This window comes from Fusarium odoratissimum (genome assembly GCF_000260195.1).
Source record: "Fusarium odoratissimum NRRL 54006 unplaced genomic scaffold supercont1.21, whole genome shotgun sequence".
In the NCBI taxonomy this organism is placed as follows: domain Eukaryota; kingdom Fungi; phylum Ascomycota; class Sordariomycetes; order Hypocreales; family Nectriaceae; genus Fusarium; species Fusarium odoratissimum.
The window spans coordinates 496,602-520,142 of record NW_022158706.1 but is presented as its reverse complement, the minus strand read 5'-3'; the positions used below and the strand labels follow the sequence as shown (position 1 = coordinate 520,142).

Sequence of the window (23,541 nt, the reverse complement as noted above, 5' to 3'; positions counted from 1 at the left end):
TAAATACGAATAAATTAAATACGTTTGCTTTAACCCATGTTATTGCCGTGAAATGCATACGCAAGCAAAGACAATAATTGAATGAACGAAGGATGGAATACGAGAGGTTGTTTGTCTTTTAAGGGTCTTGATGTACCCCTGTCACATGTAAACAACCACCACGCTAGCAACACCACGTTTTTGACAAAAGCACCACCTTCTCATCACTGACTCCTTCAATTCTCTGTCAATTTACTCCATTTTCTTTCATCTAGTCATTTTTACTATCTCATTCTGTGACCGAGAACCCGGATCTCATTTCATCTTCTCACCTCAAAAGACTCCACTTTGCTCGGCACGTTCCCGATCCATTGGCTCCGATCTTTGCCTTAATCGTGGGCCTGCTCGGGCCAAGATTCCCCGGACGGGAATAGATGCATCTTTAACAGCTCTTGAGCTTGGGGTAACCGCGCGATGATACCCTGGTATGAACATGTCAAATCGGCCAAGTGTCCGGCGTCATGAGGTATAAAGATGCTCGTTTGCCCATCTTGACTTGGGCATTGGCAATTGAGCTGCGAGCATCATGAAGTTCACTACCGTCTCTGCGCTTCTGGCCCTTGCGCCGCCTGCTCTTGCGGATTGGCATTTTGCCAAGAACAAGGAGATCAAGTATACTTCTGTTGAAGGGTTCTTCATGCAAGATGATCTTGCCACCAACCCTACCGGCTTCGACTACGTGAGATCTCACCTATCCCGCATGAGATCACATACTAACGAACCAGGCCCAATGGAACTTTGGTCTCTTGAACCGTACTTATCCCACTGATCCCAAGAACCCCCGAAAGGGCTACAAGACTCAGTGGGAGCGCTTCGAGCAGTATGTCAAGCACTTGAACCGTAATGCTAGCCGTGATAAGACGCGCTACAAGGTTCTTGTCATGGGACGTCATGGTGAGGGTTGGCACAACGCCGCGGAGTCCTTCTACGGAACGCCCGCCTGGAACGTAAGTTGCCTTAGTTAATAGTCACAGCCAATTAGCTGACGATATGCAGTGCTACTGGGGTCTTCAGTCCGGCAACGGAACAGCGACATGGGAGGATCCTCTCCTCACACCCGCAGGTGAAGCCGAAGCTCACAAGGCAAACGCCTACTTCAAGACCCGCTTTGAGAATGAAGGCATGCCATTCTTCGACTCATACTACACCTCCCCTCTCGCCCGCTGCGTCGAGACCGCCGTGGAGACTTTCCAGAGCCTCAAGCTCCCCAAGGATAAGCCTTTCGTCCCAATGGTGAAGGAACTTCTCCGCGAGGGCATCAGCATCCGAACATGCGACCACCGTCGCAGCAAGAGCTTCATCAAAACTCTTGCCAAGAAGATCAAGTTCGAGAAGGGTTTCTCCGACAAGGATAAGCTCTGGACTGGAAAGGAGGGTGAGACGGGTGAACACCAGTTGGCGCGAAGCAAGGAAGTTCTCGATGATATCTTCACAAGTGACAATGCTGTTTGGATCAGTATTAGCAGTCACTCTGGTGAGATCACCAAACTTCTCCAGGCTCTCAACCATCGACCTTTCCGTCTTGCGACCGGTCAGATCATTCCTGTTCTTGTTAGAGCTGATGTCGTTTCTGAGGAACCTACGTCTACGTATGCTTCTTGGACTACTGAAGCTACCTGCAACGCTCCTCCTGTGACTAGCATTGGAGGACAGGGCTGTGTTTGCTCTACTACGCTTGCATCTGCACCAGCAAAGGCGACATGAGTGGGAGAAAAGAAATAGTTGATCATGTAGTGATCACTAACTAGTACATAGAAAAAAGAAGCAGACCGCTTGACTAGTACAAAGGAAAAATGACAGTACATGCGTCCAACCCGCGGCCTTGTTGCAATCTTGCCGCTTTCATTATCCATCGAATCATGAAACTAAAGTACCCGCGCACCTGGCTCCATCTGATCCTAGCAAGTTGAGAATAGCACCACCTGGTATAGCCGTAGGATTTGCTGTGGATCCAAGTGTGAACTTCCACGTTTGACCCAATACTGTCTCCTGAGCAAAGAGGGTTCCGTCCGGTGCTGCCATGACGGCACCCCAGACGAGATTGAGAGTTGTGAGGATGAGGTTGGGGTAGGATTGAAATCGCTCCCACTTTTGCGTGGTCAATGACCATCGAACGATGTTTGTTCTGAGGAGGCCACTCTCGATGACTGATGCTTGGACGGCGTAGAGATAGTTGCCTCCACCGGGGACATATGCCCAGTCACCCACGCCAGAAAGGAGATTGGTAGCTGACGTGCCAGAGCTCAGAAGCTGGCCGAAAGTGTTGCTAGTCGGTCTCAAATCAATGCACCACCATTTACCTCCACCTTCGGATACCCAGAACCTTCCTTGATCATCAACATCACCCATACTGATAGCATTTGTACCGATCACAAGATCAAGGACCTCCCATCGCCCATCCTTAGCGATACGAATAAGTCCCGATCGCTTACATCCCAGAAGACCACAAAGAAGGGCGTTGACCAAAGGTTGTTGGTAGAAGCCGTAGATGTAGTTGTCGAGCCTATTGAAGCCGATACCGTTGATAGGACCGCCGGGACCAATGCCTGTTCTGATATCTGTTCGTTGTCCAGTGACGAGATTGACGCGCGTGAGGGTATTGGCGAGAAGACTTTGGACGGTGTAGCCGAAGCCATCGCAGTCGAATGTTGGGCCAAATGCGAGCTGGGGCATCATGCTTGTGCTGGTTGTACTGCTGGAAGAAGTGGCGACAACAGGAACAGCTGCGCTGCTTGAGGTGGTGACCACTGGGGCTGCAACACTGGTTGAGCTTGTAGTGACTGGTGCTGGAGCTGCGCTTGATGTTGACGATGCAGCTGCGGCAGCAGCACTGGACGAGCTTGAGGCAGCTGCAGCTGCAGCACTACTAGAGGAACTGGCCGCGCCAGCAGCAGCTGAGGAACTTGACGTAGCGGCCCCAGAAGCACTGCTTGATGAAGTCGCTGCGGGAGCTGCTGCGCTACTCGTAGAACTGACGGCTGCTGCAACAGAAGAAGAGCTCGAACTCGCCGCAGCAGCAGCACTAGAAGAACTTGAAGCAGCGGCCGCAGCAGCACTGCTTGATGAAGTTGCTGCCGCTGCTGTACTACTGGAGGAACTGGCAGCAGCAGCAGCAGAAGAAGAACTTGAAGCCGCGGCAGCTGCAGCACTGCTCGATGAACTTGCTGCTGCCGCTGCCGCGCTACTGGATGTAGCTGGAGGTGAAGCGATAGCAGAAGAAGTGGTAGTAGGAGTAACCGCTGCTGCACTAGTAGTGCTTGAAGGACCGCCAGCAGCAGAGCTTGTTGAAGAACCACTCAGGGTTGTGAAAACAGGAGCTTCCATACTCAACGGCGCAGCTGAGCCAGAAGTCGAAGACACAACCATTGTCTCGACAATAACTGTGCCAGGCTCCCCAGCCGCAGTCGGTGGATCGTACAACGTTCGTCCAGCTGTAGCTGTGGGAGGAGCAGCTCTGAAGATAGTGATATTGGTACCAGCGACGATGGGAGTGGAAGTTGTTGGAATGCCTGCTGGTGCGTCGCTGGTGGGAGTGGTTGAAGCTGCGGGGCTATCAGTTGGGGTTTCGATGAGGACTGTTCCTGGCTCGCCTTCCGAGGCAGGGGGGATATAGATGGTTCTTGTGGTTGAGCCTGCTCCACCACCGAAGATGGTTGTGTTCTGTGCAACTGCCGGTAGTCGTGTTGTGCTTGCGGCTGCTGAGGATGAAGTCTCCTCTGGAGCAGAGCTAGGAGTTTGGATGAGTACTGTGCCGGGTTCACCAGATGCAGCAGGGGGAATGTAGATTGTTGTAGTAACTGATGCTGGGCCTCCGACGAAGCGAGTGACGTTCTGGATTGCGCTTGGAGACTCAGCACTCGTGACGGCCTCGCGGGAAGATGTTGTTTCTGCCGCCGGACTAGCCGATGGAGTCTGAATGATCACCGTACCCGGCTCTCCGGATGAAGCTGGAGGGAGGGTATAGGTCGTAGTAACTGACGCTGGCCCGCCGACGTAACGAGTGACATTTGGGATTTCAGTTGGCGCTTCAGCTGATGGGGAAGACGTAGCACTTTCTTCAGGACTGGCAGTTGGGGTTTGAATAACAACAGTACCTGGCTCTCCGGGTGAGGCTGGAGGAATGGTATAGGTCGTAGTGACTGAAGCTGGGCCACCGATGTATCTGGTGACGTTTGGAATCTCAGTTGCTGAAGCGGAAACCTCGCTCTCGCCAGGACTGGCAGAAGGCGTCTGGATAACCACTGTTCCTGGCTCTCCAGACGAGGCAGGGGGTATTGTGTATGTTGTCGTAACTGAAGCTGGACCATCGATATATCGAGTAACATTTGGAACGCCGCTTGGCGACTCAGCTAATGCCGTAGATGTCGTGGTATCATCAGGCGCGGCGGAAGGTGTTTGAATGAGGACTGTTCCAGGTTCACCAGATGATGCTGGTGGGATGTAAATGGTTGTTGTGATAGAAGCAGGACCGCCAACATAGCGAGTGACATTGGGGATACCAGTTGCTTCCTCGTCGCTGGAGGTTGCGGTAATAGACGCTGAAGATGTTTCTTCGTCATCAGGGCCAGTTGTAGGCGTCTCAATGATGACCACTCCAGGTTCGCCCGATGCCGTAGGAGGGATGTAGATCGTCGTTGTGACAGAAGCAGGTCCTCCCACGATGCGAGTAATGTTCTGGATTGGCGTAGCAGCTTCGCTTGCAGAAGCCGATGGTGTTTCCTCCCAGGGACCAGCTGTTGGGGTCTGGATTACCACCGTACCAGGCTCATCAGGTTCGCTTGATGCAGGCGGGTAGTAGATTGTTGTTACAGCCGTACCTGGACCGCCGCTGTAGAGAGTGACGTTTTGTCTGCCCACTGGGAAAGCTGTGTTTGCAGCACTCTCACTGGCCGTTGTCTCATCTTCGGGGCCTGATGTTGGCGTCTCAATGATCACAACACCCGGCTCACCAGAGGCAGTTGGTGGGATGTAGATAGTAGTGGTGACCGAAGCAGGACCTCCAACGATACGTGTGATGTAAGCCGGTCCTCCAGTAGAAATGACACTGCTTGTTGCTTCGGGATCTTCCTCTTCAGAACCAGAGGTTGGTGTCTCGATGACAACGGTTCCAGGGCCATCGGGGTCATCAGAAGCTGGTGGGAAGTAGACCGTCCTTGTCGATGAACCAGATCCACCGCTGAAGATTGTAGTGTTGGGCCTGTCCTCAGAGGTAGTAAGAGGTCCTGTCGCTGTTGCAACAAGACTTCCTGTCGTCTCCTCACCAACAAAAGAACCTGTTGGCGTTTCGATGAGTACTGTTCCTGGCTCTCCGGAAGCTGTAGCAGGTATGAAGACGGTTCTTGTAGCTGTACCAGCGACACCAGTGTAAATAGTGACGTTTCCAGGTTCACGAGCAGTTTCCGTGGGACTAGAGCCATCTGGTGTCTCGATAACAATAGTGCCAGCCTGGCCAGATGTGTCGGGTGGAAAATAGATGGTACGGGTAACTGAGACAGGGCCGCCACTGTAGACAGTGACATTAGCGAGAGCATTGTTGGGAGTCTCAAAAGCACCAGTAGGAGTCTCGATGATGACAGTGTCTGGTTCTCCTGATAAGCCTGGAACAGTGATCGTTGTCGCAGCTGTAACAGGGCCACCTTGGGTAATGGTGACCTCTTCCTGACGGTCATCAGTCTCCGAGGGCTCAATGGCAGACTCGGTCGGAGTTTCGATGATAACTGTATCTGGCCCGCCTGATACACCGGGCAAGGTGATTGTAGTTGCAGCTGTGACAGGACCACCCCGGGTAACAGTAACTTCTTCTTGACCACCATCAGTTTCTGATGACTCTCTGCCAGACTCAGTTGGGGTTTCGACGACAACAGTATCTGGCTGACCCGAAGCTCCAGGTATGGTGAGGGTTGTAGCAGCAGTGACTGGACTGCCACGAGTAATTGTAACTTCTCCTTGGGTAGAACCGTCTTCATCAGATGAGCTCATCGGGGTCTCGACCAGTACAGTATCTGGTCCTCCGGACTCACCAGGAATAGTGAGTGTTGTCGCAGCCGTGACGGGTCCTCCTCGTGTAATAGTGACTTCGCGTACAGAGCCAGTTGTAGAAGGCTCATTGTCATCGCCAGAAGAGCCAGTTGGGGTCTCAATCAGTACAGTGTCAGGTCCACCAGATTCGCCGGGAATCGTGAGTGTTGCCGCAGCTGTAACTGGACCACCTCTTGTAATAGTGACTTCGCGTACAGAGCCTGTTGCCGAGGATTGTTCAGCAGACTCAATCGGAACTTCAACCAGAACAGTATCTGGCTCGCCAGAAGCTCCGGGAATAGTAATCGTTATTGCCTCTGTGACGGGACCTCCACTTGTGATAGTAACTTCCTGAACAGCTCCAGTCACTGGCGGCTCCGTACCTCCAGTTGCGGATTCCGTGGGTATCTCAATATAGACCGTGTCTGGTCCTCCAGAAACACCAGGGATTGTGACTGTGGTTGCCGCTGTGACCGGACCGCCTCTCGTAATAGTGACTTCTTGAACGGCTCCAGTTACCGGCGTTTCACTACCCCCGTCAACGGACTCGGTAGGCGTCTCGATATAAACAGTATCTGGCTCTCCCGCTCCGCCAGGAATGGTGACCGTTGTGGCAGCTGTTACAGGGCCACCTCGCGTAATAGTAACCTCCTGAACAGCTCCGGTTCCAACAGACTCTGTAGGTACCTCAATGTAAACAGTATCAGGACCGCCGGATACTCCAGGGACGGTAACTGTAATAGGGGCCGTCACAGGGCCACCCCGAGTGATTGTGACTTCCGGCACACCGGTTTCTGTAGGTCCATCTGAAGACTGCGTGGGTGTTTCAATAAACACAGTATCCGGCCCTCCAGATACTCCGGGGATAGTGACTGTAGTGGCGGCTGTTACAGGACCTCCTCGGGTAATAGTAACCTCTTCAACAACCGCAGTTCCTGCAGAGGACCGAGTGGGCGTCTCAATATAGACAGTATCTGGCCCACCAGACACTCCGGGAATAGTCACTGTCGTTGCAGCAGTTACAGGTCCACCGCGAGTGATAGTGACCGGATCTTGACCCTCAGTTGCAGATGGCACGATCTCGTCAGACGATCGAGGTGTCTCAACAATAACGGTATCCGGCTGACCTGATTCCCCTGGGATTGTAATAGTTGTAGCAGCTGTCACAGGTCCACCTCGAGTAGAAGTAATCGCTTGCAATCCGCCAGTCACTGAAGGCTCATTCGACCTTGTTGGTGTCTCAATGAAAACAGTATCCGGGCCACCAGATACTCCAGGGATAGTAACGGTAGTGGCAGCAGTCACAGGCCCGCCCCGAGTGATGGTAATCTCATCTTGGCTATCTTCAGTTGCAGATGGCTCAACCTCATCAGACGATCGAGGTGTCTCAACTATAACCGTGTCAGGCTGACCTGACTCGCCAGGAATGGTTATAGTAGTTGCTGCTGTCACAGGCCCACCTCTTGTTGAAGTGACTGCTTGAACACCACCAGTTGCAGGAGGTTCATTTGACCTCGTTGGAGTCTCAACGATGACCGTGTCTGGCCCACCCGATTCACCAGGGATGGTGATGGTAGTCGCTGCTGTTACAGGTCCTCCTCTTGTTGAAGTTACCTCTCCCGGGCTGCCTCCGGTTTCTGTTGTTTCAGTATCGGAGGATGTTGTCGGCGTTTCAATAATAACGGTGTCTGGCTGCCCTGACTCGCCAGGAATAGTGATAGTAGTTGCAGCTGTTACCGGTCCTCCTCGAGTAGATGTCACTTCAACTGGACCGTCTCCAGTCGCCGAAGATTCCTCACCATCAGAGGCGGTTGTAGGTGTTTCAACGATAACCGTATCTGGCTGGCCTGATATACCTGGGATGGTGATCGTCGTTGCGGCCGTAACTGGTCCACCACGAGTAGAAGTTACTTCACCTGCATCGCTTCCAGTCACTGATGGCTCCCCATCGGCAGACCCAATTGGTGTCTCGACAAGAACCGTGTCTGGCTCGCCAGGTGCACCGGGGATTGTTACAGTCGTGGCGACTGAAACAGGTCCTCCCCTCGTGATGGTAACACCGGGCGCACCAACAGTTGGTGTTTCAATAATAACAGTATCTGGCTGGCCTGATTGACCCGGAATTGTGATCGTCGTCGCAGCCGTAACTGGTCCACCACGAGTCGAAGTCACTTGGCCTGGGCCGTTAGCACTCTCCGATACCTCAGCATCGCCAGATTCGGTTGGTGATTCGATAAGAACGGTATCAGGTTCACCAGGCGCACCAGGGATAGTGATAGTCGTGGCGACTGAGACAGGTCCCCCTCTGGTGATTGTGACTTCGGGAGCACCGCCAGTGGGCGTCTCGATCAGAACAGTATCCAGCTCACCAGATACAGTAGCAGGAATGGTGATAGTCCTTGTAGCTGTTCCAAACCCTCCACCAAAGATGGTCGTGTATCGTTGGCCAGTCGCTGACTCTGAAGCCTCTGCTTCTGGGCCTGTGGTTGGTGTCTCAACAAGCACGGTATCCGGTTCCCCAGAAATTGTCGCTGATATGTATAATGTTCTAGGCGCAGTTACTGGGCCGCCGCTGAAGATCGTGGTATTGACTCGGCCACCGGCAGTTTCAGTGACTGGGCCTTCGGATTCGGCGCTGGTCTCTTCAACATCACCAGGTAGTGTCTCAATGATGACAGTACCTGACTCTTCTGGGTCATCAGGTGGGAAGTAGAATGTTCCGCCAGCTGTTCCGGGAGCTTGGGTGTAGATAGTGACGTTACCACGACGAGTCGCCGAGCTGCCTGGAGCCTCCGTGATTGTTCCAGTCTCAGGTGCTTCACTTTCCTCGCCACCAGTGGGAGTCTCAATGATGACTGTTCCAGGCTCGCCAGATGCAGTTGGTGGGATATAAACTGTTCTTGTAACACTGGCTGGGCCTCCGCTAATGATGGTGACATTGCCTCCTGATACTGTAGGAGCAATCGTCGTAGCTTCAGCCTCTTCTGAAGTTTCAGTGGCTGAGTTATCATCATCAGAGCCAGTCGGTGTCTCAATAAGAACTGTTCCTACTTCTCCCGATGCCGTTGGTGGGATATAGATAGTTCTCGTAGCTGTGCCAGGACCACCGCTGACAATGGTGACGTTGCGAATACCCGACGGAGCAATTGTTTCAGATGCTTCAACATCCAGTACTGAAGTTGGCGTTTCAATGATAACAGTGCCTTGCTCTCCAGAGGCGGTAGGTGGGATGTAGATGGTCTGTCGAACTGTACCTGGACCTCCACTGTAGATGGTGACATTGCCAGCGGAAGAAGGCGTAGCGATCTGGCTACCAGTTTCGGAAGCGGTGACGCTCTCATCGCTGTCCGTTGCAGACTCTTCGCCAGGTCCCTGAGTCGGAGTCTGGATGATCATAGTGGTAGAATCACCAGATTCACTTGGTGTCAGATAGATCGTTGTAACAGCTGTACCTGGTCCACCACTGTAGACTGTCACGTAAGTCGGGCTGCCAATTGGCGTTTCAACAATGAACGTTCCAGGCTCATCTGAAGCTGTACCAGGAACGAAACGAGTAGTGGCGAAAGTGGCAGATACTCCGGTGTAAACAGTGACGTTGGCAGGCCCAGAGCCTGAACTTGAAGTAGGAGTCTCGATGAGAATTGTATCAAGATCGCCTGAGGCAGTTCCCGGAATAGTGAGCGTTCGAGTGGTTGATGCAGGGCCATCTGTGTAGACAGTCACTGCTCTCACAGCAGGTGTCTCAATGATAACGGTTCCAGGCTCGCCAGATACCGTGGGTGGAATGTAGATAGTGCGAGTACCAGTAGCAGATACCGCACTATAGATAGTTGTGTTTCCTGGACCTCCTTCTTCATCAACTTGAGAAGTCGGTGTTTCGATAACAATAGTTCCAGGCTCATCGGTCACGGTGGCAGGGATATACCGAGTTTGAGTGACTGTAGCAGGACCACCAGTAACGATAGTAACATTTCCAATACCTGTAGCCTGAGGCCCAGCTGTTGGTGTCTCAATGACCACAGTACCGGGCTCTCCTGATGCAGTAGGAGGGATGAAACGAGTGGTTGTTGAGAAAGCAGGTCCGCCGCTATAGATAGTAACGTTGCCTGGGGCTTCAGGGGTGATGATTGCGGTTGGGCCACTAGCACCTGTGCCAGTAATGCTGGAGTCATCATTGCCATCTGGATCAGACGTGGGTGTCTCCACGATGAGTGTACCAGCTTCGTCTGAGGCGGTAGGAGGGATGTAGATAGTTCGAGTTGCAGAGCCTGAACCGCCGCTGAAGATGGTGACGGTAGTTCTCGCCGTGATCTCCTCTGCATCAGTTACAGAGTCTGTCTCAGACTCTTCAATAGCAGTGCTGGTTGGATCAGCATCCGGTCCACCAGTTGGAGTCACGATCACGAGAGTTCCGGCCTCGCCAGATGCTGTTGGAGGAATGTAAGTAGTTCTCGTGACTGCCGCAGGACCTCCACTGAAGATAGTTACTGTAGTCGCCGCCGAGATAGCTTCCTCTTCTGCTGCAGTGGGAGCACCTGTCTCAGTAGAATCTTCAGTCTCCTCTGCGCTGCCATTACCCGTCGGACTAGCTTCAGGGCCATCCATAGGGGTCTCGATGATGAGGGTTCCTGCTTCTCCGGATGCTGTGGGTGGGATATACACTGTTCTGGTTACTGATGCAGGGCCACCACTGAAGATAGTCACTGTTGTTGCAGCAGAGATAACTTCTTCCCCGTCGCCAGTAGCGGTAGATGCAGCCTCTCCTGTCGGTGTCTCAATGATGAGCGTACCCGCCTCTCCAGCAGCTGTAGGCGGGATATACACAGTCCTTGTGACTGAAGCAGGACCGCCACTGAAGATGGTGACAGTAGTCGCAGCAGATATGGCATCTTCGTCACCACTTACAGTTGCTTCGGCTCCATCTGTAGGAGTCTCGATGTACATAGTGCCCGCCTCGCCTGAAGCAGTGGGAGGGACATACACACTTCTCGTAACGGAGCCAGGTACACCACTAAAGATGGTGACAGTCGTTGCGGCAGAGATGGCATCCTCATCATCTGTGACTGTAGCCTGGGTGCCATCGACAGGTGTCTCAATGAACAAAGTACCTGGCTCACCAATCGCTGTAGGAGGCACGTAAACCGTCCTCGTAACTGAGCCTGGAACCCCAGTGTATACAGTGACAGTTCTTGTTGTTGAGATGATTTCTTCACCAGAGGCAGTGGCTTCAGACCCAGTTGGCGTCTCGATGTATAATGTGCCTGCTTCTCCTGAGGCAGTAGGTGGGACATAGACTGTGCGCGTGACAGATCCAGGCCCACCACTAAAAATGGTGACTGTTGTTGCAGCTACGATAGTATCCTCACCATCTCCAGTAGCTGAAGGACCATCAGTGGGCTCTTCCGTCTCCGCACCAGATACAGGAGTCTCAACATAAACAGTACCAGGGTCATTAGGATCTGACGGCGGAACGTAGTAAGTCGTTCGTCCCGGACCAGTACCTGGAACAAAGATCGTAGTGTTTGATCCAGCACCAAGGGTTGGTTGTGCTTCAGGATTGGCTGTAAGACCACCGGTCTGCGTTCTTGGAACAGGTGTCTCGATGATGACAGTTCCTGGAGCCCCGGGTGTCTTGGGAGCTACGTAGAGTGTCGTTCTTGTCGATGCGACACCGGCTCTGAAGATAGTCAAGTTGGCGCTTCCGGTGATAGCGGAGACAGTTGTCTGGAAACCTGGAACTGTTCCTGTTTCTACCAATTCGGTCTGTGAGATTGGTGTCTCAATCACAATAGTCCATGGATCACCGGTAGTTTCTGGCGGGATGAAGATGGTACTTCTCTCTGAGCCTTCTCCAGCTCGGTAGAGAGTAACATTTCCACTGCCACCTTGTGAGACCTCATCAGTGGGAACTGGTGTGATGGAAGCTTCAGGGCCTGTAGCTTCAGCTGAATCATCGGAGGCAGTCTCCTCATCGGCTTCCGAGGCAAGCGTCTCAATGATGTAAGTGCCGAGCTCTCCAGAAGCGGTTGGTGAGATGTATCTAGTGTTTCCAATAGATCCAGTTGCCTCAGTATAGATAGTCACAGCGGTTGTGTCATCAGAAGTGGCAGTGCTTCCGCTCTCATCTCCAGGACCTCCAGTTATAGTATTAGAATCTTCGTCAGAGACTGGTGTCTGGATGATAATGGTTCCAGCCTCACCTGATGCTGTAGGTGGGATATACAGAGTGATTCTTTCTGAGGCAGTGCCTGAACTGTAGACCGTCACATTGGGTCTGACACCAGGTTCAAGGCCGGTAGTCTGGCTCCCGCCGTCACTACCTCCCGTCTCTCCTTCATCAGGTTCGGAGACCGGAGTCTCGATGATGATTGTGCCAGCCTCGCCAGAGGCGGTGGGAGGGATGTATATAGTCCTCCTCTCTGACGCAGTACCGGAGCTGTAAACCGTGACATTGGCAATACCAGCTGGGGTTCCAGCTGTAGGACCACTGCCATCTTCAGCACTCTCAGTAGCATCAGTATCAGCTTCAGAGACAGGAGTCTCAATAATGATATACCCATCTCCATCTGACGCAGTAGGAGGCACATAGATAGTAATTCTGCTGGAAGCAGTACCAGAGCTATAAACCGTGATGTTCGGCCTAACACCAGCGGTTTCAAGACCAGTTTCCGCAGCAGTTGCAGTAGCTGGCAATTCTGTCCCAGTTGGCGTCTCAATAACAATGGTGCCAGGCTCATTGGCAAATCTGGGGGGTACATAAAGAGTCCTTCTTGCAGGGCTGGATCCAGCTCTAAAGATAGTGACATTGGTGTTACCGCCGATAGCAGATGTGGTAGCAAGAACATCGTCGTCTCCGCGAGCAGTTGCAGCTTCGGATTGAGTCTCTGAAACTGGCGTCTCGATGACGGCTGTCCATGGATCGTTGGATGCTTGGGGAGGGACGTAGAGTGTTGTTCGGGCTGGGCCACGGCCTGCTCTGAAGACGGTGATGGTTACCAATGCACCATCAGGAGCGTCAGTGGTCAAGCTATTGTCTGCTGGGATGCCAGCAGTAGGGTTTCCACCAGATGCGTCGGTGATGGTCTGTCCATCTTCATCAGTGCTGGGACCAGCTCCAGATCCCGAACCATCAGAAGTAACATCAGGGCCAGATGTCTCGCTTTCCGCGTCGGCGTCTGTCTCAGAAGGCTCGGCACCTGCTTCATCTGTGGTGCTGGCGCCATCATCATCATCATCACCTGACGAGCCACTCTGCGATGGCTCTGTAGAAGCTCCAGTGCTAGTCTCATCCGGATCTGCAGATCCTGTCTCAGACGCTTCGTCACTCGACGAGTTCGAAGCAGCATCAGGCTCAGAAGTCTCAGTGCCAGTGGGCCCATCTGTACCAGTCTCTCCCGAGCCAGGGTCAAGGCCGCCATCTGATGATGGCGCAGCTTGCGAACCAGTAGGGACTTCGAATCCTTGTGTTGCACCCGAGGACTCCTCATCGGTTGCTGTAGATAGCAGATTAGAGTCAGGAAGGGGGCCAGTTGATACCGCAGTCGGCAGTGGTAGCTCAGGAGACTCAAACGATAAGTCACTCATGGCGGGTATGCCTTCGACTCCGCCCGTGAGTGACTGACTGCTGGATTCGGTCTCTGGCAATGGATCGGTGGGAACTGGCACTTGGGGAGAGATCAAACTGGTGTCTCCATCCTCAGATTGAGCAGTACCAGTAGCATCTCCTGTCTCGCGAGCATCATCAGATGCCGTCTCAGAGCCAGGATCTCTAGAAGCGGCGGAGGTCTCAGCATCAGAGTCGTCGCTCACAGAGCTCTCGCCCGCACTTCCAGACGTAGCACCAGCTGCAGGTCCTCCAGCGAGCGACTCTCCACTAGATGTCGTCGCGTCATCATCAACATCAATAGCTGTAGTTTGTGAATTTGACCCAGCAGTGGTTGAGCCTCCAACTCCTGCAGCTGGCTGGCCTGTCAATCCGGCACCACTGCTTGTCGCCGAGCGAGTCGACGTCTCACCAGGTTGTTCCACACGCTCTGACTCTGGAACACTCTGGGTACCAATTAGAGTCTCAAAGTTGATCTCTTCACTTGTTCTTGAGGCACTTGAGCTCTGGCCTGTAGCCTGCGACACTACTGATGTACCTGTGCTCGAGCCCCGAGCTGCATCAGACTGGGAGCTTCCAGCATCCGCCACAGATGAACCATCGGGCGACGCAGTTGAAGTTCTAGACCCTGAGGATCCGGCTGCGGCTCCTGATGTTGACGAGCTACCGCTATCTCTGGTGTTTGCACCAGGTGATGTGCCTCCAGATGTTGCAGCGCTAGATCTTGCTGAGACTGATGAAGAGCCTGCGCCAACAGCGCTGGTTGACTGTGATCCACTGGAAGCTCGTGATGCCTGTGATGTCGCCTCATCGTCTTCCGAAGCGGCACCGCCGTTGTTCCCTGCCGCAGTTGATCCAGGTTCACCTTCGACAACGCCCGATACTGAGCTAGTAGCCCTGCTACTTCTCTGTGAGGCCTGCGATGTTCCTCCAGCTTCATCATCACCAGGGTTAGTCGATATGACAGCTGGTCTCGCAGTGAAACGAGTACCTGACGAAGAAGTTGCTGCAACAGGCCTTTGCGCACTAGTGGATTGAGAGGCACTTGACCTTTGGGCCGAGCGGGTAGATGAGCTCTGGGCAGCGTTTCCGGCAGATGACGTAGCTTCCTCTGCATCAGAGCCAGGATCATTTGTTACGACAGGACCACTATCGACAATAGTAGTCTCTCCATTTGAAGATCGAGAAACTTGTCCTGAAGTCGAAGTCCTGCTGCGCGTAGAGGTCAGACCACTACCTCCAGGACGAACGCGCGTGTCTACTGTACCAGTATAACCCGAGCTTGATGAAGCACCAGCTCGTCTAGTACTTGAAGGACTTCCAGGAGCCTGTGTAGTTTGTGGGGAATCAGACTCGACTCCAGAAGCAGCTCCGCCAGCAGTACCGGCCGCAGACCCTGTAGACCGGCTGTTTGAAGGGCGTCTGAATGTCGTTCTATCGGTAGCTGCAGTTCCACCGCCACCTAGCCCTTCGACTCCAGCTGTGAGACGGCCGCTGATGGTTGATCGACGAGTCCTCTGAGGTTCGACATTGGTGAGAGTCTCGACGACATCAGCGGTAATGGTGAATACAGTGCTGCTGGATGTAACAACGTAGGTCGAAGGCGATGTTCGAACGATTGGTGCTCGAGTGCTTGAACGCCGAGAAGTACTCCCTCTTCGCGATGAAGATGACTGACCCGAACCACCATTTGCTCCTCCTCCAGCATTATTTCCTCCTGATCCAGAGTCACCGTCTCCATCTCCGCTGGAACCTTTACCGCCATTAGTCGATCCAGTACCACCAGAGCTTCCATTGCCAGAATCTGAGCCGCCCTCTGAGCCACCGCCTTCAGACTCAGTATCTCCCGATGTTGGTCCATCATTACCTCCAGAGCCACCACTAGAAGCGCCCTTGGTGCTTGAAGAAGAGCCAGCAGATCGTGTACCACTGCCACCCTGGCCGCCCTCACTATCGGAACCACCTTGAGCTCCGCCTTGGGTTCCTCCCGAGCCACCGCTTCCGGCGGTATGAGATCCACCAGAGCTTGATGATCCGCCGTTGCCAGAGTTATTGCCGTTGTTTGACCCTGAGGATCCTCCGCTGCCTGATGCACCGTCACCATCATCGCCTCCCGATCCAGAGCCGGAACCCTGACCATCGCCTTTTGCAGGGACCTCGTTAGTTCCAGAGGAACCCCCATTGCTGGAGCTGCCTCCTTGTCCAGGTGAGCTACCACTCCCGCTGTTGGATGCACCTCCAGATCCTCCATTGTTGGAGCTCCCTCCACTTCCATTCTGGCCATTTCCGCCGCTCGATGAGCCAGAACCACCACCTGAACTACCTTGGTTCCCGCCACTAAATCCTCCAGTAGCCTGGGCACCATTATCGCCGCCACCGTTGTTGCCAGTCTGCGGATTATTGGGGTCTTCAGGTGTCAGAACAAGGACAGTACCGGGGTTTCCGCCCTCAGGTGGAATAGTAAGCGTCTGTCGCGGTCCTGAATCATCGTCGCCACCTTGACCTGGTTGGCCCTGGACATCGCCAGAGCCATCCCCAGGCCCTGATCCTCCATTTGACCCGCCATCAGAACCGCTTCCTGAGCCACCAAGTCCCATGGGTACACCACGAGTAATAGTCGTATAAGATACCGAACCTTGCGGACGGGTTCGCGTCGGTTGGAAAGCCGTTCCATCTCCCCCATCATTCCAACCCGGTGGTGTTTGTATGAGTACAGTTCCGGGCTTGGTACCAGTCGGTGGAATGGTAGTTCGTATAGGTGCTGTCGGAGTGACACTTCCTTCGGCCGGCTCGATGATAGTCACGTAGCCGGTCGCATAGGCCGGTTGGAGTGTGATCGTTTGACCAGCGAGTCCCAAAGCACCCAGTGTGTTAGGGGTCAAAGGCTCAAGGGCCAATGGCCTCAGAGTTCCTGGTACAGGTGTTTGGATGATTACAGTACCAGGGTTTCCATTGCTCGGTGGTACTGTTAGTCGAATTGGGACAGTTCCGCTGAAGGCTGTACCCGCCGGTTCAATCACAGTGACATAGTCGCCATCTTGTGCAGGTTCGAGAGTAAGGCCTTGTAGGCTTCCCCCATTGAGTGCTGATGTGGGGACATTAATGATGACCGATCCACGGTTCGTTCCAGTCGGTGAAATCGTAATTAGTTGCAGCGACGCCAATGTTCCGGTCAGTGGTTGAAGAACCGTCACATAACCACTCAACTCCTTCGGCTCAAGCATAAGAGGCTGCAACACACCCGGCGTTGCATCATCAACCCGCGCCTCCGGCGTCTCAATAATAATCTGCCCCGGCTGTCCACTCCTCGGCGGAACAACCTGCGTAATAGGCGCAGAAATCGGATTCGGCCCTGAATGCGGTCTAATAATAATAACATAAGACCTATCATCCGTCGCAGGGATGACTACATTCTCTGGCGCCGAAGAACCGCCTGGTTGTTCAACAATAACAATACCAGGCTCGTCGCCCTGCGGTGGAACAGTATACTGCGTTGTTACTGAGCCTCTGTAGGGCTTTGTGATGGTGATATAATCGGGATCGGCAAGGACTGGATAGACCGAAACATATGTGTAACAAACACCTGAGAACTCATTGTTAATACCGAGAACTGACCTATCATTCTGAACCCCAAACTGGGCACGCGCCAGGCTGGCGAAGAGTAGGTGGCTGAGCACCTGGTACAAATGCCGCATTGTAAGCGGTTTATTAATCGTGCATTAAAAGTAAATGAGAGATAAGAATCGTATGCGCGCAAGGTAAGTTACCTATGTTGAAGCAACACGCGCGAAAAGATCGCGGGTGAGAGCTACCAGAGGATTATAAAACTGCTGATCAGTCCCCCATATCCGCATTCAGACTGTGCTTTCGGGTGTAATCATGATGCAGAAATCTCGTGCGTATACAAAGACATTGTCAGGCTGAATTTGGGTTGCTGAGGCGGAAGCCTTCATGCCAGGGCTGCCACACCCGCAGCGGATCGATGCCGTTTTCCATTCTGTCAAGCACGTTCCTGCAGAGGCATTGTGTAAGAGACACTCCGGTTCAAAAGCCTGTTGGTCAGGGTGTTGTAGCTGGAATGCTGTTGTTGAAAAGACGACCAACTGGCATTGCCTTGTGGAGTGAAAGCAACGCAGCCAGTGAGAGCTTATGAAGTGGGATTTGTGCCTGTGTGCCTGGGTGTGTATGCAAGGTCCCGTTCAGCACTTCCACCAACGTTGAGGCTTATGCAGATGATGTGCAGATCTTATGTAAGTGGCAATGGAATGGACGGATATAGCAAGTTGACTCTGGACATAATCATAGATCATTAAAACAGATATAATGTATCATTTACCTCACGCAGTACAAGTCATTATGATAATACCTTCTAAACCCGGTCAGTCAAAGTCGAGACTTGAGATTGATTCAGATGCTGGCAGGTGGATATGATGTCTCACACAGCTTGGACACCTGACGTTACACTAACAACACTCCACTACGGAAGCCAGATCCTTAGCCTACCAAGCTACGATTTTGACAGAAGCTTATCTAACACGTCAACTGCGAGCCCAAAGCCCTGAACTCGCCTATCTCTCAGCTTCACGCACCAAATCGAAGTGTAGCTGAAGTCTGGCGGCCGCCCGGAGTGCATAACTTAATTCACCAGCACATTCCAGGCTGTCTGTGACTTTTAAGATGAGGTTAACAAGGATGAGTCAAAGCTCCACCGTTGCGGCAACGGACGTTTTTGTTTGGCTAGTCGCGGAGAGATTTGGCCGCGTCCGTCTAGTCGATCTGTGGCTGATCTCAATAAGAATCGAGACCGTGACGTTAGAGATTGTGATAAGTGACCGGAAACAACCAATGGCGGTTCAGGGTCTGATGAGGTTGTGTTACACAAGAGTCCATTTTCGGAGGGTATTGACACTATGTGATGCAATATGAAATCATGCCTTAAGACTTTCTCAACATTGCCCTTTCCTCCCGATTAGTTATATATTGGGCCTGCAAATTGAGCGTTGCTGCATAAGAGCGCGTTTGTGACCCTGGGATTCTCGGCTGTTCCCGAAGATCTCGGCCTAGGCCAACGCCCTTTCACAGAAAAGCATCGAGGGCGGGCTAAATTCCCCTCTTCCAATTCATAAACTAGATCATCTTATACTCAATCATGAGTCTAGGCCAGGACTAAGTCTCATCCGTGTTCAACATTCTTGGCATCCGAGTGGCCCGGATCAGCGTCGATCTTTTGTCTCAGTCTTGGCAATATGAGCTTCTGCTGGCCTAAATGGTGTATGCCAAGCCTCGTTGCTATGTAATAAAAGCAGAATCATCTCGAGTGAGACTGTTGTGACGTCCATTGGTACAACAATTTTGCAAGTAAATCGGTCATTTTGTACAAAGAATTGTCGAGTATAATGACATGATCTGGTGCTGAAGCATTGAGGCTTGAGCTCCAAGTACCCGGCTCTTGTTGAGATTCCCCTGTCAGATTCGCCATACATCAACCGCTTTCTGATGCCTGATCGAAACCTTATTCTTGTCCCTGTAATCTGATCTCGACTACCACCAATAGGAACTCTCTTGGCTCCAGATCATGTGGAATCACACATCACAGATCTTGATTAAGCTCAAGCTGGACATACATGGAAGGAGATGACTTCTCTCGATTGAACACCTTTCTCAGGACGGAAGAACACGTTGAGGCCAGCATCTAGCCGTAACTCCCTGACTTCGACGTCAAAACGCTGATGAATATATCTTCTTAGCGGCGCGTAGATTCACCGTTGAAGGGGACCAACTGCTCTCAGAGGTCTCAACAGTAAAGACCATTGCCAGCTTAACCCGGGCAGCAGATCAGGCACTCAACGCCACTTCAGCCAGGGTAAGTGAGAAGATCCGAACCTAAAGTTTAAGATAAGGTTATGTTACATGTCAAATGAGGCTGATTACGGGGATTTCACTCGGGAATGCGACAAGATTGACGCTAACCATTCTTGTCGGGTATTGAACGGAAACGAACCGCACTTTAAGATAGTGGCTTGATGTGTACACCACTGATCGCAATTCATTCGCTTCCTTGGCCAATCGATGGCGACGACAGGTCTGGAGTAAAGTGAGCTTAAATGTCTTCAGCGGAAGTATGGATGGGAGGTGTTCATCCGGGCCTCAAGATGCCCGGTGTTGGTACAGGGTAAGCAATGTTGATTTAACATTTAGTATGGCGATGTAAGATTTCCCATTGAATAGTTGATTAGGTGGGCAATAGTGTGGACTGATTTAACTGACTTGGAAATCGAACGGGGTTTGAGAAATAATGAACATCTAAAACATATAGCTTAAAGCCTTTGCCTTTTGTTGTTAATTTGGTGCTGAAGCAACCTTGATATTTCCATCATCATGAGAATATAATTTCCCTTAACGTATAGTTGTCCTTTCAGGTACACCCACAGAGCTCCTGCGAAGTAGTTCTAATTAAGGAGATTTATAACAGCTATCCAGGTATACATATACATTTGTCCACCGCCCGAATTACCGTGCGACTCTGCATTGAGATGATCTTGAACACAAATCTCATCAGTTGCTTCTAACCAATCAGAGCCACGCCCGGTTAGCTCAATCGGTAGAGCGTGAGACTCTTACGAGTACGCGATCTCAAGGTTGCGGGTTCGACCCCCGCATCGGGCTGTTCCTATAAAACGATTGCGAGCAATAGCGAGGCATATCCTTTTTTGACTTTATCCCTGCCAGATAAATAGAATTTTCATTTTTATGATATCTGAAGTAAGGGTCTTGTGCCAATCCGATATGCTGTTGAATGCTGACTTCGAGTGTGACCTTCCTTTTTCAGCAACATGTAAGCCCCCTCTTGATATCACAAAGTCAACAAGTATCATCTCACTCAAAGTTATCACCAAACATATCCTCCAGGAAAGGTTATCTCATAATGGAAAACCACACCTCTGTGAAGTCACTAATCAATCCCGATCTGCTAATGCAGCTCACGGATGCCTATCTTCCTTATTCTAAAACCGAAGATCTTGACTTTACTATTGCCCAGTCAGACGCCTTCAGCGCAAACTTCAAGAAAGTATGCCAAGAAAACAAAGCAAGAGATGCACTTATAGCACTCAGTCACCTCAGTCACAATGGCGTACTCCCAACTCCTATAGAACTGGACCTCATGTCCTTTCTCCCAGAGCCATCTTGCTCAGAATTCCCGCAACAATGCTTCGGACTTCAGTTGCTTCTTGATCAAGCATCGAGAAGCCTCCTAACTGGAATCGAAGCTCGTTGGCAGGTTGCATACTTTGGACCTTTGGCAAGACGTCTTGCTGGACAGTGGTATGCACTACCTCATCATCTACGTCCGCATTCATGGCAGAGGTGGAAGAATGATGTAGGCGTTACTAGTTTCAGTTACTGGGTTTCGACGCAAGTCATGTGGGCTGCCCCTTTTCTTCACGCCGAAGATCTAGGGAGTCAAGAGATTGGATTGGAGTTATCAAACGACTTACGTCAAGCTGTTGAAGAATACACGGGAACAAAAGATCCGCACCGGGAGTCAAGGGATACGACACTGAAAGATGATCTGCTTTTCATAAGAGAGGTTGTCAAGAGCCCGCCAAAAGACGATGAGGGTGCTATCAGTATGGCGGCTTGGACGTACTGGTGGTGCATGATCCTGGACGCTCACTGGCCTATCATCGCGCGATTTGGTCGCTATCCTTACCGCAATGCTGCCTTTGGTAGGCCTAGTACAAAGGAGGAAGAGAAATGGTTGGACGATATAAATCACTTTTCTGAAGCATCTCCTGAAATTGCTAAACGAATCCAGGAAGATGTTGAGAAGAGTCGGTGGACTCCACTTGAAGAGAGTTGATCTGCGGTACACTGTTGTGAATTGTTTAGGCTGAGTTTTATGTATCAAGAACTAGCTGCAACTGTTTTATGCGAGTCACTTTCGGATGAGATGAGTGAACTAGTTAAGTAACGCCACACAATAAACGGAGACCTGTATGTCACTAAACTTCGTAAGTTCAGCGTGGTGTGAGGTTGTATATCTCGACCTTTTGCCATCGTTGCTTGGCTATCACCGATTTCATAACCCTATTCCTATCACAAGTGAGATAATGGTAGATTGAAACATGCTCCTGTACTACCTGAAGATGAAGATGATAGAGAAACTGGTGCTCAAGCTTAGATACCTCGGCAGTACTGAGGCCTCTAGTATCTACTCCTTGAACATGCCAGGACTTAAACATACTCAAACCTGAGAAGATGATAAGCTGGCGAGCTGATCTTGAGCGATTGCGTAGGTGGTTGATATGCTGACTAAATTGTGGTTTGAGAGTGTTGTTTTGCCCAGCTGATAGGTGATGCCTGCGTCGCGCCCCTTACCTCGAACTCAAACATCGAACCACAGCCTCGATCTCCCTCAAATATACAACACAAAACGTATGCGGCATTTCAAAAGATTGCTAATCAAGCTGTGCGTAATCTAGGCGGAGCGATCGAGTCAACAACAACGCCCTCAGTCTCGTATTCGGCCTGTAAAGGTGTAGCACATCATAGCCACGATTGGCAGTTTCGGAATTAAAGTTGTCTCTCCATTCTCCCTATGACGAATATTCCCCTGAGCGCGATTAAATCACAGCATTGCCACGTTTTGCAAAAACCAGCTTTATTAATCTTTCCTCACCCGCAAAAAATCCAATCGGACCCGGGAAAAGTGGAGAAACGGGCCCGAGACGGACTCCGATAACTTGATGCGGGGCAGACGCAAATCTTGAATTTTAAGCTGTGAGATCAAAAATTAGAGTGCACGGAACCAAGCTGCTGGGTTTCTAATGACGTTAAAGCGTCTTCTGTGCAGATTCTCGAAATGGATGGAATTTCTTGGTAGAATCAATGCGATGTAAAGTCGTATCATGTTTTCATATCGGTTAGGGGCACGACGGGTTCTTCGATGGGCCCGGCAGGGAGGTGCATCAACAAACGATTGACCAATTGAAGCGCCAGCCCTGTGATGCTCACTAAGCTACTTCTGGCTTAGGGGCTCCAGTTGTCAAGAGGAGTGGAGCTCGAAATTTACCGAAGACTCTTGATCCCCCAGCTTTTTCACAACGACATGTCTGGTGTAACTCTCTGTTCTTAGTGAGGTCTATTGACATACGATACAACACCACGTATTATACATACGAACTCATTTCGAAATGAGAGCGATAGATTATTAGTGATTCCCAGCTATATGCCAACATGAGATGTTTTCCTTTAACGCCATCCTCCAGTTCACTTATACCGTTCCAAAGGTATACCGTCCATGAAGCCATGAACTCCCCAACCCAAACGCCATCCATATCCAAATAACTTAATGATACACAGCCTGATGCCTCTCATCAGGACTCGAAACCGACGTCTTCTCGCTCTCAGGCGGCGGACTCGAATTGCTATCAGCAGGACTACTCGACTCGCTCCCCGTCCCCGTAGCCAGCGCATCGTACATCAAACTCTTCTGCACACAAGTACATCTCTTCAACAGCTCTTCACATCTCTCCAATCTTGCAAGTAACTCCTTAGTAGGTTTGCGACGAGTACGCTTAGGAGCAGGTGTACTCGGAATACACTCTATTTTCGCCTACCGTCATTAGTCTTCATCTTATAAAGGTGTCATGTAAGCTTACCTTGATGCAAAAAGAACATGGGCTTTTTCGGTCACATTTCTTCTTGCGCTGTTGACATAGCACACAAGCTAGAATTCTCGGTGGTCGTTGTTGTTCGGGTGCCATTGTGTTATACGACAAGCCACTAGCCGTTCGAATCGAAATGCAGAGAAAGATGAAGGTATTCCCAAAAATGGTTTGTATCTCGGTCTAGGAACGAAATTCTGTCCGAGGCGGACG

General features: G+C 51.4%; 4 protein-coding genes and 1 non-coding gene across 6 annotated transcripts; 3 read left to right on the top strand and 2 right to left on the bottom strand.

Annotated features, from left to right (window-relative positions):
- The first annotated feature begins 149 nt into the window (after window positions 1-149).
- FOIG_11365 (uncharacterized protein) lies at window positions 150-2,080 on the top strand. 2 transcript variants are annotated; one of them, XM_031211925.1, is made up of 3 exons: window positions 150-718; window positions 765-986; window positions 1,036-2,080. In XM_031211925.1, exons 1-3 carry the CDS (start codon window positions 566-568, stop codon window positions 1,741-1,743), a joined length of 1,083 nt encoding a protein of 360 aa, XP_031058499.1. In that variant the 5' UTR covers window positions 150-565; the 3' UTR covers window positions 1,744-2,080. The 2 variants fall into 2 exon arrangements, with proteins under 2 accessions (XP_031058499.1, XP_031058500.1); XM_031211926.1 differs by lacking the exon at window positions 150-718 and having other exon boundaries at window positions 729-986.
- Window positions 1,745-17,440, bottom strand: FOIG_11364 (uncharacterized protein). Its single transcript, XM_031211924.1, has one exon. It carries the CDS (start codon window positions 17,353-17,355, stop codon window positions 1,897-1,899), a length of 15,459 nt encoding a protein of 5,152 aa, XP_031058498.1. The 5' UTR covers window positions 17,356-17,440; the 3' UTR covers window positions 1,745-1,896.
- Window positions 17,441-20,243: 2,803 nt separating this feature from the next.
- FOIG_11363 lies at window positions 20,244-20,326 on the top strand. The gene has a single exon. It is a non-coding gene; the product is annotated as a tRNA-Lys (tRNA).
- Window positions 20,327-20,404: 78 nt separating this feature from the next.
- FOIG_11362 (uncharacterized protein) lies at window positions 20,405-21,667 on the top strand. The gene is made up of 2 exons (XM_031211923.1): window positions 20,405-20,422; window positions 20,490-21,667. The coding sequence occupies exons 1-2, from the start codon at window positions 20,411-20,413 to the stop codon at window positions 21,519-21,521; spliced, it is 1,044 nt and encodes a 347-aa protein (XP_031058497.1). The 5' UTR covers window positions 20,405-20,410; the 3' UTR covers window positions 21,522-21,667.
- Window positions 21,668-22,771: 1,104 nt separating this feature from the next.
- Window positions 22,772-23,541, bottom strand: FOIG_11361 (uncharacterized protein). Its single transcript, XM_031211922.1, has 2 exons — window positions 23,323-23,541; window positions 22,772-23,276 (listed from the first exon to the last, which is right to left on the bottom strand). The coding sequence occupies exons 1-2, from the start codon at window positions 23,425-23,427 to the stop codon at window positions 23,010-23,012; spliced, it is 372 nt and encodes a 123-aa protein (XP_031058496.1). The 5' UTR covers window positions 23,428-23,541; the 3' UTR covers window positions 22,772-23,009.